This window comes from Gnatocerus cornutus, chromosome 7, assembly GCF_029298725.1.
Source record: "Gnatocerus cornutus isolate USDA-ARS CGAHR chromosome 7, icGnaCorn1.1, whole genome shotgun sequence".
In the NCBI taxonomy this organism is placed as follows: domain Eukaryota; kingdom Metazoa; phylum Arthropoda; class Insecta; order Coleoptera; family Tenebrionidae; genus Gnatocerus; species Gnatocerus cornutus.
In genome coordinates this window covers 10,160,609-10,173,517 of record NC_142239.1, presented here as the reverse complement: position 1 = coordinate 10,173,517, position 12,909 = coordinate 10,160,609, and the positions used below count along the sequence as shown (strand labels likewise).

The following is a 12,909-nucleotide window of genomic DNA, read 5'->3' as shown; positions in this document are numbered from 1 at the left end:
AATTCTGAACTTTGGCACAGTTAATAAATGAGTCAAAAGTAGTAACCTCCACAAATTTCATCGCTGCGGCTAGAACACAACCAAAGATAGAAATTTTTATTTGGAATTTTGAAATTTCTGGATTCCTCTTAAAATCTGCGTCTGTAACTCCAATCTGAGTCTGATGTCTTAGAATTTTGAAATTTTGTACAGTTAATAAATGAGTTAAAAGTATAAACATCCCCAAATTATGTCCCTAAAGAATTGAAAGCCTGATTTACACCCACGAAATTTCGAAAATGCACGCACTAATCACAGACCCGCATTTTAAATTAGGCGCTCACATAAAACCTCTGCAGGAAAACTAGCCTTTAAGCACAAATGACTCTGCCATGCTACAGCCCCAGATCTAATAACATGTCGCTCCAGCATCCATAAAAGAGGCGAACAAAATCCATAATCCACATCATCGCTGACGTATACCGTGCTCCTGAACTACTCACCGTAAATTCTTTTACAAGATTGTAGTAGTTTGTATGAAAGCATAAAATGTCCCCAGATTTCGCTTTCCACTAAGTACAGTAATTTGTTCCGCGCCAACATTTTCTTTAACGGTCACTTCCATAAGTACTAATAGCAGGATTTCATAGCTCACACTTTACTTGTTTACTCAAACATAAATTGCTTCAACACCTGAATACCAAAGTGTCTCTCTAATCATTCCGAGCATTAAACACCGACGTCTGCGTTTAATATTAGAATATTAAGCAGGAAAGCAATTAAACTTTGCTAATTTAACTTTGTTCTTTTGGAGAAAGAGGAGAATACTTATTGGTGGTGGCATTTTTGAATAAGAAAATTTCATTTGTGCCCCGACGTGGCTCCTCATTAATTATTTATCGATTTGAACGAATGATTTACAGAGCCGCAGGACAAGGACCCTACAATAACCTTCAACAAAAGTACCTACGAGATTGGGGAGGTATTAGAAGCAAATTGCACCACCGCCGCCGCTCGGCCGCCGCCCCACATTACGTGGCTAATTAATGATGAAAAGGTGAGTGCGCGAATGTAAATTAGATCCGACTTGTACGATTTCCCACTCAAATACACATTTAGTTTACATGTTATCAATTTAATTTATACTCTGATTTGCTGTAATTGCTGTTTTTAAACTTTACCTTGTAATTACACGGCTTTTGCGTGCTGTTAACGTCGATTTTTTCAACTTGACCCCCGACCTGCATGTTCGCATAAATATGAGCTCTAAACTTCCACGAGATTTCAAACTACTGACGAACATAAAATTTCAGTTTGATGAATATTTTATTTAGGCCATTTACATTATAAATATTTGATGAGTTAATGCAATGGAGCCCACGCTCTGGGGGAGAAGTTAAGCGAAGTGTGCTCTGTATTGTCGGTACGACTTTTGTTTAACAAATATTGGCTCAAGTTGTTAACTGACGCCCAAAATTCGTGGCAATTTAAATAAACAAAATTCTAAGAGCAACCTTCAAATTTTCTTCATCACATTCTTAGTCAATCGCAGATCCTAGAACCAAAAAAATCTAAAAGTATTTAACTTCTTTCAAAATTCGATTATTACTAAACATAAACACTCTGTATATTAAACTGATTTTGTTTTGAGCCATGCGATTGTGAGTGTGGATGCATTCTCTAGTCATTTTGGTCGCTAACTCGCTTATTTATAAAGCAAGCTTAACGTAATTGTACTTATTTTACGCAGAATTTCTCGTAGAATCCAAAAATGCAAAATTCGTTAAGATCGGTCCAGAAACAACTGAGCTATGAGCGATCAAAATTTCGGATAATGGATTTTTAGTTAGAAAAATTTCAAAGCTCGATATCTCCGAAACTAATAAAGATTTTGAGAAACGGTTTGCGCCATCGTTTTTCTCGGCTCATTCTGCTTCAGAATAAGTTTTCAAAAGTCAAAAATTCGATGGTCAATTTTTTGAGCAAAAAATTGTTCCGACTCAATCGATGAAAAATTTTCAATTTTTTGTTTTTCGATCGCCCCTCGTAAACTACTTGTCCGATCGATCTGAGATTTTGCCAGTCGATAGATCTTAAGCTCCTCTTTCGATCTATGTATAATTCAATAATACTAAACACAGTTTTCACCCCGTAATAGCGTCTTGAAAATAACCCTAAAATCACCCTCTGAAAATGTAATTTGGTCGATATCTCGGTTATTTGTTACGGAAATTCGTGCTGGATGGGCTCATTTTACGCAGAATTTTGCGCTGAATCCAAAAATACCTTTATTTTTCTTGTCGGTAAATAAATAACCGAGTTAGAGGCGTTTGAAATTTCCGGTAGTCGTCAAAATTTTGATGCTCCGAAAACGGTTTTTCACGATTTTTCTCGATTTTTCCCGATTTCTCCGGAATTATGGCAAATATAACAAAACCCTTTCCGGATTCGTTTTTCTCGCAATTTTTTAACCTAAAAATCGATCTCAGATAGTTCGAATTTATTATTTTCATTTTTTCAATGTAGAAGTTAGCTGCTTTTCAGTCTCTAATTCAGACTCGGTGGCTATCTCGCTTATTTATAGAGTAATCTCAAAGTATTAGTACTCATTTTACGCAGAATTTTGCGTAGAATTAAAAAATCTAAGATTCGTTAAGATCGGTCCAGATACAACTGAGTTATGGGCGATTAAAGTTTCGGATATTGGATTTGAGTTGGAAAATTTTAAAGTTTAGTATCTCGGAAACTAAAAAAGGTTTTGAGAAACGGTTTGCGCCATCGTTTTTCTCGGCTCATTTTGCTTCAGAATAAGTTTTCAAAAGTCAAAAATTTGATGGTCAATTTTTGGGCAAAAAAATTTGGGACTAAATCGATGAAAAATTTTCAATTTTTTGTTTTTTGATCGCCCCTCGTAAACTACTTGCCCGATCGATTTGAGATTTGGCCAGTCGATAGATCTCAAGCTCCTCTTTCGATCAATATATAATTCAATAATACTAAACGCAGTTTTTCCCCGAAACAGCCTCTTAAAAATGAGCCAAAAATCTCCTTCTAAAAATCTAATTCGGTCGATATCTTCGGTTATTTGTTGTGGAAATTTGAGCTGGAAAGGCTTATTTTCTGCAGAATTTCGCGCTGAATTGAAAACCACTCTTATTTTTCTCGTCAGTCAACAAATAACTCAAAGGCGTTTAAAATTTCGGGTAGTCGCCAGAGGGTCAAAATTTCGGAGGCTCAAAAACGATTTTTCTCAATATCTCGAAAACTACGACAGATAAAAAAAAACGGTTTTTGCCATTGCTTTTCTCGCAATTTTTTACCTATGAAATCGTTTTTAGATTTTTTAAAAATCAAAAACTTAATTTTTTAGATATTATTACGGTAAAATTTTAAATGTCCCGCTCAAAATTTTGAAGATTTTGATTCACTATTTTGAATAATGCCGCCATAACATCGTAAAAATAGTTCTCAAAGTAAGAACCTCTTAAAACACAATCCACCATTACCCGAATTTTAAATAAATGCCCAGAAATAATCTTTTTTATCCTCATCACTTTGATGTCTGAATCGATCGTCTTTAAAAAGGCCACTCTCGTTACCACGTGCAAACAGACCCATTTTCATGGAAGAAAAACGGCGTTGCTACCCAACCCAACACGTTAAAAATAGCGATCCTCAAACTCAAACTTGCAGCTCGTTAAAGCTAATCGAAATTGTCCTCCAGGTCCCCGACACTCTGACAAAGTCGTTCTCCAACGGCATAGTCCACGGCCACGGCTATTTCGACCAGAAAGCCTCTTCCATCAAACAACTCGCGATTGAGGTTTCCGAACTTCACGTCGGAGACGACGGCGAACTTCGCCTCACCTGCATGTCAACAATCCCCGGCTACATCAATCCGAACGAAGTTTTCGCTGATGAAAGAAAAACCTCAGTTAGAAGTAAGATGGTTTTTATAATAACTTCGTTCTTTGAGATTGCTTTTTTTCAGTTGAAATTGAAATGACTGAAGGTCCCGTCGAAGCCATCTCCAACAACAACAACATCTCGTCGAGTTGCAACAAACCTCCGAGTTCTTATTCCTTTGAAATAATCAACGTGGTTTTCATCTCGTTGTTTTATCATCTATAGATGTGTTGATACAAGTTGAATTGGTTTGATTTCTTATCTCGAAACATAGAATGGTGCTGTAGAAGCGAAATTTACACAATTGTTCCATTTTTTTACTCAGCTGCATTTGTTACGTGTGTAAATTTTGCTGTTTCGTTCGAATTTTGCTAACAGTAGACTAGTCGTGTGAAAGTTTCCGGTTCTCAATCGTTTCACTAAATTCGGCCAACGAAATTTGTCCGCCACTCGAGATCCTACTGTACTCTGGTTCAACCAGAGCACAACAGCTTTTAGCAGGGTAAAGTAAAACAAGAACTAAAAACAAAAAATTGTATGACTGTTTTGATTTTTTACTGTACAATGAACAAGTATAACATATTGTTACAAACTTAAGTTTAGTTTATCAAAGTTTTAAATAAATCTGTACATAAAATCAATGTGAATATGATGTATCTATATTTGATCCGCACACTTTATCGGTTCGACACGCCTAATTTGCACTGTACTTAAGTTACGCTCATTGTTTTAAACCAGTGCTCTTGTAAACCGCTCGTCAATTAAACTAAACAATCAATTTCATTCGTAGTCCGCGCAAATTAGCGTTTACGCCGCATCATTAAAAAGAGGCGAGGTGTGTCAAGCATTTTTTTCCTCTAAATTGCGTGGACTGTTGATACGGAATGTATTTAAAGAATATTTTTCTCGCACAGACTGTACAACTGAACTGAATGTCTCGTTTTTTCCATAATTGTTTCTAGTTGTAAACGACACTTATGAATGTTATTCGTTTAATGTGAAACTGTGTCTTTACTTTGTTGGCAACCTCTAAGATAATTTCACAATCAAGAAACAATCATTTTAAGAGTAGCAGATTTGGTTTCTTCGGACAACTTTGCTGGGGGTGTTAAATAGTAAAACGGGAACAAGAAGTGCTACAATCAACAAACTAACAGAGTCAATATTGAGGGTAACTGAGTGACTCTAGCAAAGCAATCGGAAGGAAGCAGTTCGAATAAATTCAAGAAATAAAGGCGCTAAATTCAAATTTCTTAGGATAAATCTGTTGGTTTTGTTACTATTTTGTCATACATGAAGTTAGGCTAGGAATAAAATCGCAAATTTAACGCTAACGATAGTCTTATACTAGGTAAATAGCTTAAATGACTGTTGCTAGAACAGTTCGCGGGCTATTATGGCCAAAAATGTCTTCCTTGAAAAAGCTATTGTCTATTATAAAGATAAGGGAGCAAGATTGTCACTTCGAGCTAGAAAATTCGTAGATTTTTCGGTTTTATTTAAGTAGCTGGATTACACACAAAATGACTGATAAGAAAGTAAACTCACACGATTTCGTAGAGATGCACATTTTTTGTTACGAGTTGGATGACGACTCTTGATACAGGAAATACGCCCTAAGATCCTAAGCTCGTAGATTTGACAATAAATTGCTTTAATGAAGTGTAGATTTGGGAATTTTGTCGGGATTTTTCAACAAGATCCCAACAAAGTTCATTTGATAACAAATTGTACATAATATACGTGTGAAATGTAATTGTATGATTATTAAATGTTTTACGACGACTATCTGATAATAAATTAATTATGTACTAAACGACTTTCATTCCTCGTCCTTGGGAAAAAAAAATTGAATTTGGCGCAACGTCAAGGCAGCATAAATAGCAGCGCCTCCAACACCAAACAACCAAAAGCCCCAAACTGAGATCCAGCTTGTTGATTTAAGAGTTCAATAAATTGATGTTGAGGCTTATATTATTACACGAAAACCCCGAAATTTGTTTATTTTGCGAAAACCTTCGTATCGCCGGATAAATCGTATCCGACCTAGGGGAATTTACAAAAAGTTGGCAACAATGCACCCTGAACTCAGCTGTTTCTAATACAAGAAGTTTAAACATTTTCGCTCAAAATAACAGTTAAACTTTGAGTTAAAATGATAAATTCCATTTGATAACCTGTAATGTCCATGGTAAGCTTCCACACGCTTTAGTCGTGCGAAATCCGCCTCAATTTTATCCAAACGTAATTTGAGGTTATGTTGTTTCTTTTTCAGAAATCGTGCCCCCTTTGCAGGAAGGATTTGTGCCTCAAGCAGGTAAATCTGAACCTCGCCGTCTATTTCTGTGAAGACCTCAAATGTAAATATCCAGTGGGGTACGAGTGTATTGTCGTGGAGCGAAAACTTGAGGATATTGAACACGACGCAAAAGATCTAGAGGAAGAGAATTTCGACGATTGGTTAGAGGATCCAATTGACGAAAACCCACAATCTGCGTCGTCAATTTTTCTGGATTCTAGCAAAACTGGGACTGAGGACAATACATCTGAACTGATTGATAATTTAGTGGAGGAAGCAGTGAATGAAGCTAGAAGATACGACGCGTTCAAGGAAAAGAATGATGAAGTGGATTTGGATTTTGATGATATTTTGAGTTTTCTGTAGGTAAAGAGTCAGTTTTGTTTGTTTTCTATTTTCAAATGAAATTTACATGTGTAATAAAACGTACAATTATGTGGTTAACACGTACACGAACATAAAAAATGCACTATAAAATCACAGTTAAATACTATACATTACACAGTTTATTGCTATTGGAAGATATAGACTCGTCCAGCAAATGTTCTTCAGCTACAGCTTTACAATAATACATGGAAAGCCAGTTTTCAAAAAAAACTACTCTAAAATCAAAACTTATAAAACATTTAGAACAATGTTCAGCTATTATCTACTCTATCAATAGCAGGTAGATGTGATAACTATCCCATTAAAGAATAAAAACGCCAATTAAGTACAAGTCAGAGTATTGAGACTCGCAACTGATTCGTAATGAGCAGGCAACGTCAACAGCGCATCTTCGTTTGACCTCCCCTCTGAACAATTCAAAGGTTTAGCCCTGTTGGTATCAACACAATCTATCGGCATTTTGATAGTTTCCATGTTATAACTGTAGCCTTGAAGAGTGATCTTGATGATGGTATGCAGCGGGACGTGGATGTAAGGAACTTCTTCGATGGGAGTCTCCAAAAAATAGGCCAAAATACAACGCAAGACAGCTTGATGGGACACTGTTAACACGTTGGTTTCACATTCGAGCTGATTGAGGACTGGCACCAACCGACGCATGACGTCGATGTAAGATTCACCCTGGGGGTAGCGATATTTCAGTTTTTCATGGTCGCGGAGCGCCAGTTCTCGGGGGAAGCGCTCTTGCAGCTCCTCGTAGGTCAAGCTCTCGCAGTCGCCCTAGAAACGAGAAGATAACACTGATAACTTGACCGCATTTCAATATTTCTTACCGAAAAGATCTCGTCCAACTCCGGGAGATGTTGTTGTGGGGCTTGAATATGAGCACTGGTGGCCTTCGTCCTTTGCAGAGTGGAAGTCCAGACTTGCAGCGATGGAAGATTGAGGGCTTGGATGTGCTTGGCCAAGGACTGAGCGTACATGCGGCCTCTGGGGGACAACGGCGCGTCTCCTCCGATTCTTCCGACCACGTTGAACTCGCTCTCTCCATGCTAGAAGACAAACTTAGAGTCTTGGGGGGTTTGGGGGTTGTCAACATACCCGACTAAAATACAGCGTTTGTTGCACAGGCTTCGCTATGGAGATGTACCCCAAAATCTTGCTCTCCTTGGTTCCAACCACTCCGTGTGCGACCACTCCACCTTCACCCCCATCCAACACCTTCACCATTGGACAGGGCAACTCCCAGTGACTCCCAAGAGACGGCGACTCGTACTGCGCCTTATAGTGCGCCATCTTCAGAGTAAGATCGCGGAGAGATTCTTCAGTGGCCATGTCTCGATAGTCTGCACTGTACTGCAAGATCTCCTTGAAGTTGCGCTCGAGGAGGACGGGATCTTCACAGACACACTCAATGAACATGACTCGGAAGCCCAACTGCACGTAGATGAGGTCGTAGATTTCTTCGCGTTGAGCTCGAGACACGTTGGGGCCGTCCAAAATAGCCACGTGGTGGTTGGGCCCTTGGAGCCAAGCTGCTGCTTCCTCCAGAGCTTCGCGGAAACTTTGCTGGCGGATGCGCCAAGCTGGCAGGTTGTCAGCGCGGAACATTTCGTGCGATGCGTACTTTTTTATGTGCTTGCGGCGGTAGTCGCTGATGTCGTACACTAAACAAAAAAGGACCGGTTTTAGTACTTGACTCATAAAGTACTATATCTATTTTTGACACTAATCTTGTTATTGTTTTTATTGATTTAGTGATAAGGAGATAACATTGGAATGGATCGGAAGGCCTCAATTTGATAAGAATTATCTAAAGTCTTGTTTACCTTGACAAACATCTCCTGTGTAATTGAGGTATCTGGACAACCGCTTGGCCATCAGACTCTTGCCTCTCCCTGGAAGCCCCACCATGGCGACTAATAGAGGTGCAAACTGCCTCAAAGGAGCCCGTTTGGGTGCCTGAGCCCCTGTCAAAAAAGAAGTGCTCATCATTTCACTGCTGGAGATAAACTAAATGAATTGTGCATCCCGCTACTAAAATAATGGCAATCTAATCTTATCGCGCATTCGTAAATACTACAAAATTCTGGATAAAGCCATAGGTTATCTTTCTTTGTTTTCATGGGGGCTCGCTGATGTTATATTGCCCTAGGATTGCAATAATTAGTTTAATCAAAGGCCAAAGTTGCGGTTTTTACTCTCGTCTTCACACCACAATCACGCAATTTTGAACAACAAAACTTATCTCTTTCGGCTCTTATTTTCAAAACCAGTTTAGACTCTGCTTTCCCGCAACTTTCTCCGCTCGATGCTCGCCCAAATATTTGCACAGCGATAAATAAGTTTGATAAACGACCGGAGAATTCCCCTCAAGTCGAAAATCTGCCAAAAAAATCAGAAGATCCTCCGTGCCAGTGGCCGAAATAGAATGATCTTTGGACTAGACGAAATGACGCCCAAGTAGAAACTATGTCTGCAGGAGGAGAGAAAAATTCCCGCTGTCAAACACGCGTCCACATCTCTGTGTGCACGAGATAATTTATTAATACCCCAGGAACTAATAAAGCGAGTCCAAAGTCCGATCTCGGAATCACCAAACAAATTAATCAGTTCGACTTTCCACCATTTCTTTACCCGGTCGAAGCTTCCAAACTCGTTTGCGCAATAAATAAACACGCGTGTCGGTGATGTAAGGCGTTTTTAAAATTAGTTTTGGTGTCATTTTTTATTTTCGGTCTGTAATTAACCTATTTGCATGTTGTAATTGCTCTGATCTTTGTACAGTCAAAGTCCGGGCGACGGTGAAGGATTTAAATGAATTTAAATGCGGTAATTGGAAAGAAATGATCGAATCATTGAAGAAAATGAGATAATGTTGCAATTTCGACGAGTATTTTATTATTAGAATGACTGACGAATGAGATGATAGCCTCACGTGATCGTTTGAAAGCGATCAGAATCGAATTAAGGGCCTCTCCAAACCAAAGGAGGTGAAAATGCGTTTTTACTGTACGTTCCCAAAAATAGGTGTTTTACAGACGCATTGGTGTCCCGAAAATGAGTCTTTTTCGGACTCAATCCAAAAAGTTGTCATGACAACTAACAACGCGTAGGAACATAGGAAAATAATAAGAAAATGTGAATTTGAAAGTGAAATTTCAAATTTCCCACTCGAAATTTCGAAGTTGGTATTACCGAAAATTGAAAACTAAATTGTCTAAACTAACCTCATTTTTCATTTATATGTGCGTAGATTTCACCAGAGAACCATAAAAGTGCTTTGGAGAGGCAAATTTGCAGTAAAAAAGGTAAATTTAGGCATAAAACAACGTTACGCAGTCACAACCTTCGAAATTTCGAGCGGGAAATTTGAAATTTTACATATTTTAGTTCAATTTTTTACTAATGGCGTAATATTTTAAAATTAGCTGCCAGATTAAGAATTCTTTAGATTTTTTGCTAACTTTTCCGGAATTCTCCATTTTGTGCAAAAAAATGTCAATTTTTTGTGTTAATTTTAAGCAATCTGATGGTTACCATGGTTACTACAGTCGGTTTAAGTTGCAAATGGCCACTTTTCCGGTTATTTTGTTATTTAAGTTGGAATCTTGATGAATTAGCTTTGGAAATTTTGAGATGACAATGTTGGCATCATTGTCCCCCAGAATTTGTCACGAAAAATGCTGTGCGTAATTAATTAGTGCGATTTCTCAAACTTATTCGTAGTAAAGTCAAATTTCCCCCAGATACGGTAAGAAGAAAAATTATTTTGACATACGATCTTTTGTACCCTAAAACCCAATTCACACAACACCGCCGTTGCAACATCTGCAACAGGAACGAATTACACGATGAAAATTTTAAAATTTCTGACTTGCAACCCAAACTAACTGTAGAATACGACGTTTTTGTGGTTTGTAACGCGTATTCGGCCACGTCTCGTCCGTAAAAACAGTATTTTGGGTACTTGTAATAAAAACAGCTATTTCGAGAGTGGAAATTGCAGCTACAAATAATTGCCTCCGCAAGCAAAACAATACAAGAGCTTAATAATTATAATTGTGATTCTTGTGCATCCCAAAAGTTGTTCACCTTGAAGCTATTGACTTTTCCCGTTTATTACATAATTTGTTTTTTCATAAAACAAGCGGACCAAGACGAAAATTGCTCTTTTAACATCCTCTCCTCTAGAAAACAATCTTTCAAGTGTATAATTACACGATTATAGCAAACATGTTATCTTCACTTAAATAACAAACATCAATAACTCTTATCAGTTAGCTCAAGCACTCAAAACAACCTTGAAGGTAAAAACGTCCATCCAGGTAGAATTTTAGCCACCAACAGGTAGTTTTCAGATCATTTTGGTAAAAATCCTTGGCTGCGTTCTGACGTCAAGAACGTTTTAAATGACGTAAATTTTAAAGGACTGATTAGCCTTGATAAAAAGTGTTTTACATTCCTGGCTCTTCCTTGTTCCCATTGTGCAATTTTATAGGAACTGATTGAGATTTTTATTCGCTTTGTTTACTTGAATTTTAATTTTAGTTACAGGTGAATCAACTACCCAGTAGTCTTTAAATTGCGTATTTGTTGTGACAGAAGTAGGGCAAAATACAACGTCATCGTTTTGAAATTGCGACTTGTTTTTGGGGCTTACGTTAATAAACAAGACGTTTTTTATGTTAGAGAAAGAAAAAAAAGAAATTCTTCAATTTTTAAGATTTTAAGCAATTCAACGCCATCAAAACAAAGAAAACTTGAGCTCCTCTAGCTGTGGTTCCCGAATTTTTGCATTTACGCTTTAGATTCCTTATCAAAGCAGCGGTGGATCAGCCCACATCTGACTTCACTCCATTGTGTTAAATTGTTGGAAATTTGCCATTTCGTATAAAATCTTGATTTGGTCAAAGACAGAAAAAGCCATCCTTGAGTGCAAAATAGCCACGAAAATAGGAGTTGATCGACCTTCCGTTTAATTTAATAATTGCGAATGAGCACACGCTGAAAAATTAGCCGAGCTCTCTATTATTGGGCTAGGGTAGTGTCGCGTTTATATTATTAGCGATTAGCTTCTGCGCGCTGCGGTTTAAACCAAAACAGGAAATTGATAACAAACCGATTAGAATGAACCGGAAATTGAAAAATTCACCACTTACCTTTGCATTCTTTGTTGATTGAAGCCATTTCAACTGTAGAAAAAGAACACTTTCCGACTGAATTTCGTAAATCACTTGCGGCCGATTGAAAAAACCAATCCAAGCACACCGTTATCACTCAAAACCGATAAAAATTGATATAAAAAAATTATAAAAATCAACTAAATACCAATTTCCGCCTCTGAGAAGTGATCTGAAGACGTGTGTATTATAAATTTCTTTAAAATATGTCGCATTCCAAGTCTGTATCTAATTTCCGTCGCCAGATTTACTGTATTTCTGGACTTTTTCAAAGGAATACAAATGCGAGTTTACCGCACTTCAACGTTTTGGAACATTTACACAGTGAAGACCTCTTTATTGCAGCGCGTTTTACACTCGCACAATAACAACTGCTCGAATGGTGAAGTAAACAGCCTGCTTTTGTATAAATACGATCGATGTAGGCTACCGCAAGTGTGGAGAGATAAGGTGGAGCCACAAATAACGGAGAGGCAGGCTCATGCGCGTGCGGGGTTGCCATGTGGCGCGTCATTTCCCTATTTCTAGCGAATTTTTGGAAATTTTTAGGTGTAAATCAGGCTTTCTGTTCTTTAGGTTGGGTAATTTTTTCATTCGAGAGGCATTGTTCAAAGAACGTGAAATTTCAAATTTCCCACTCGACATTTCGAAGTTGGTATGACTGAAACTAACCTCACTTTTTAAATTTATAAGTGCGTAGATAGTTCCAGATGTACACACGTACCATTCAGTGGCTTTGGAGAGGCAAATTTGCAGTAAAAAGGTCAGTTTAGGCATAAAGCGGCGTTGCGCAGTCACACAAACTTCTAAATTTCGAGCGGGAAATTTGAAATTTTACATTTTTAAATTCAATTTTTTTACCAATGCCGTAATAACTAGAATTGTAAAAATAGCTCTCGGATTAAGAATTCTCTAGAGCACAATCCATTCTTAACCAAATTTAATTTGAAGGTTCAATAGAGCAAGAAAAAAATAAAATTCTATAATCCGTGGAACACCCGGTACATTGTGCATTGTGTGGGAAAACCGTCCCATTTCGAAAACCCGCACGAATGTGTTTGCCAAGCTATTTTCGCATGGACTTTGCACTTTAAATACCGTCATTCTTATTTATTGTGGCGAAGACGGATGAAGTTACTTTATAATTTATCCCAT

The 12,909-nt window shown here is 37.8% G+C and overlaps 3 protein-coding genes across 4 annotated transcripts in view; 2 read left to right on the top strand and 1 right to left on the bottom strand.

Moving 5' to 3' along the window:
* Positions 1 to 5,666, top strand: part of LOC148170850 (uncharacterized) — a 120,696-nt gene extending 115,030 nt beyond the window's left edge. For both annotated transcript variants that reach the window (XM_088041429.1, XM_088041428.1), the window contains exons 5-7: positions 903 to 1,036; positions 3,704 to 3,920; positions 3,971 to 5,666. In XM_088041429.1, coding sequence (XP_087897555.1) covers positions 903 to 1,036; positions 3,704 to 3,920; positions 3,971 to 4,110 — 491 coding nt within the window. In that variant the 3' untranslated portion in view covers positions 4,111 to 5,666. The remainder of the gene's footprint in view (positions 1 to 902; positions 1,037 to 3,703; positions 3,921 to 3,970) is intronic.
* Positions 5,667 to 5,937: 271 nt separating this feature from the next.
* On the top strand, positions 5,938 to 6,634 carry LOC148170849 (uncharacterized). Its single transcript, XM_088041028.1, has 2 exons — positions 5,938 to 6,076; positions 6,161 to 6,634. Exons 1-2 carry the CDS (start codon positions 6,068 to 6,070, stop codon positions 6,548 to 6,550), a joined length of 399 nt encoding a protein of 132 aa, XP_087897154.1. The 5' UTR covers positions 5,938 to 6,067; the 3' UTR covers positions 6,551 to 6,634.
* On the bottom strand, positions 6,563 to 12,003 carry LOC148170848 (6-phosphofructo-2-kinase/fructose-2,6-bisphosphatase-like). Its single transcript, XM_088041027.1, has 5 exons — positions 11,734 to 12,003; positions 8,401 to 8,541; positions 7,673 to 8,238; positions 7,405 to 7,623; positions 6,563 to 7,351 (listed from the first exon to the last, which is right to left on the bottom strand). Exons 1-5 carry the CDS (start codon positions 11,759 to 11,761, stop codon positions 6,893 to 6,895), a joined length of 1,413 nt encoding a protein of 470 aa, XP_087897153.1. The 5' UTR covers positions 11,762 to 12,003; the 3' UTR covers positions 6,563 to 6,892.
* Between the last annotated feature and the right edge of the window lie 906 nt (positions 12,004 to 12,909).

Excerpts from the sequence above, each read along its gene's own strand:
- LOC148170848 (XM_088041027.1), bottom strand. The coding sequence starts at position 11,761 with ATGGCTTCAATCAACAAAGAATGCAAAG. Across the intron at positions 8,542-11,733 it reads AATCAACAAAGAATGCAAAG|GGGCTCAGGCACCCAAACGG; the intron begins GTAAGTGGTGAA and ends CTTTTTTGACAG. Across the intron at positions 8,239-8,400 it reads CACAGGAGATGTTTGTCAAG|TGTACGACATCAGCGACTAC; the intron begins GTAAACAAGACT and ends TTTTTTGTTTAG.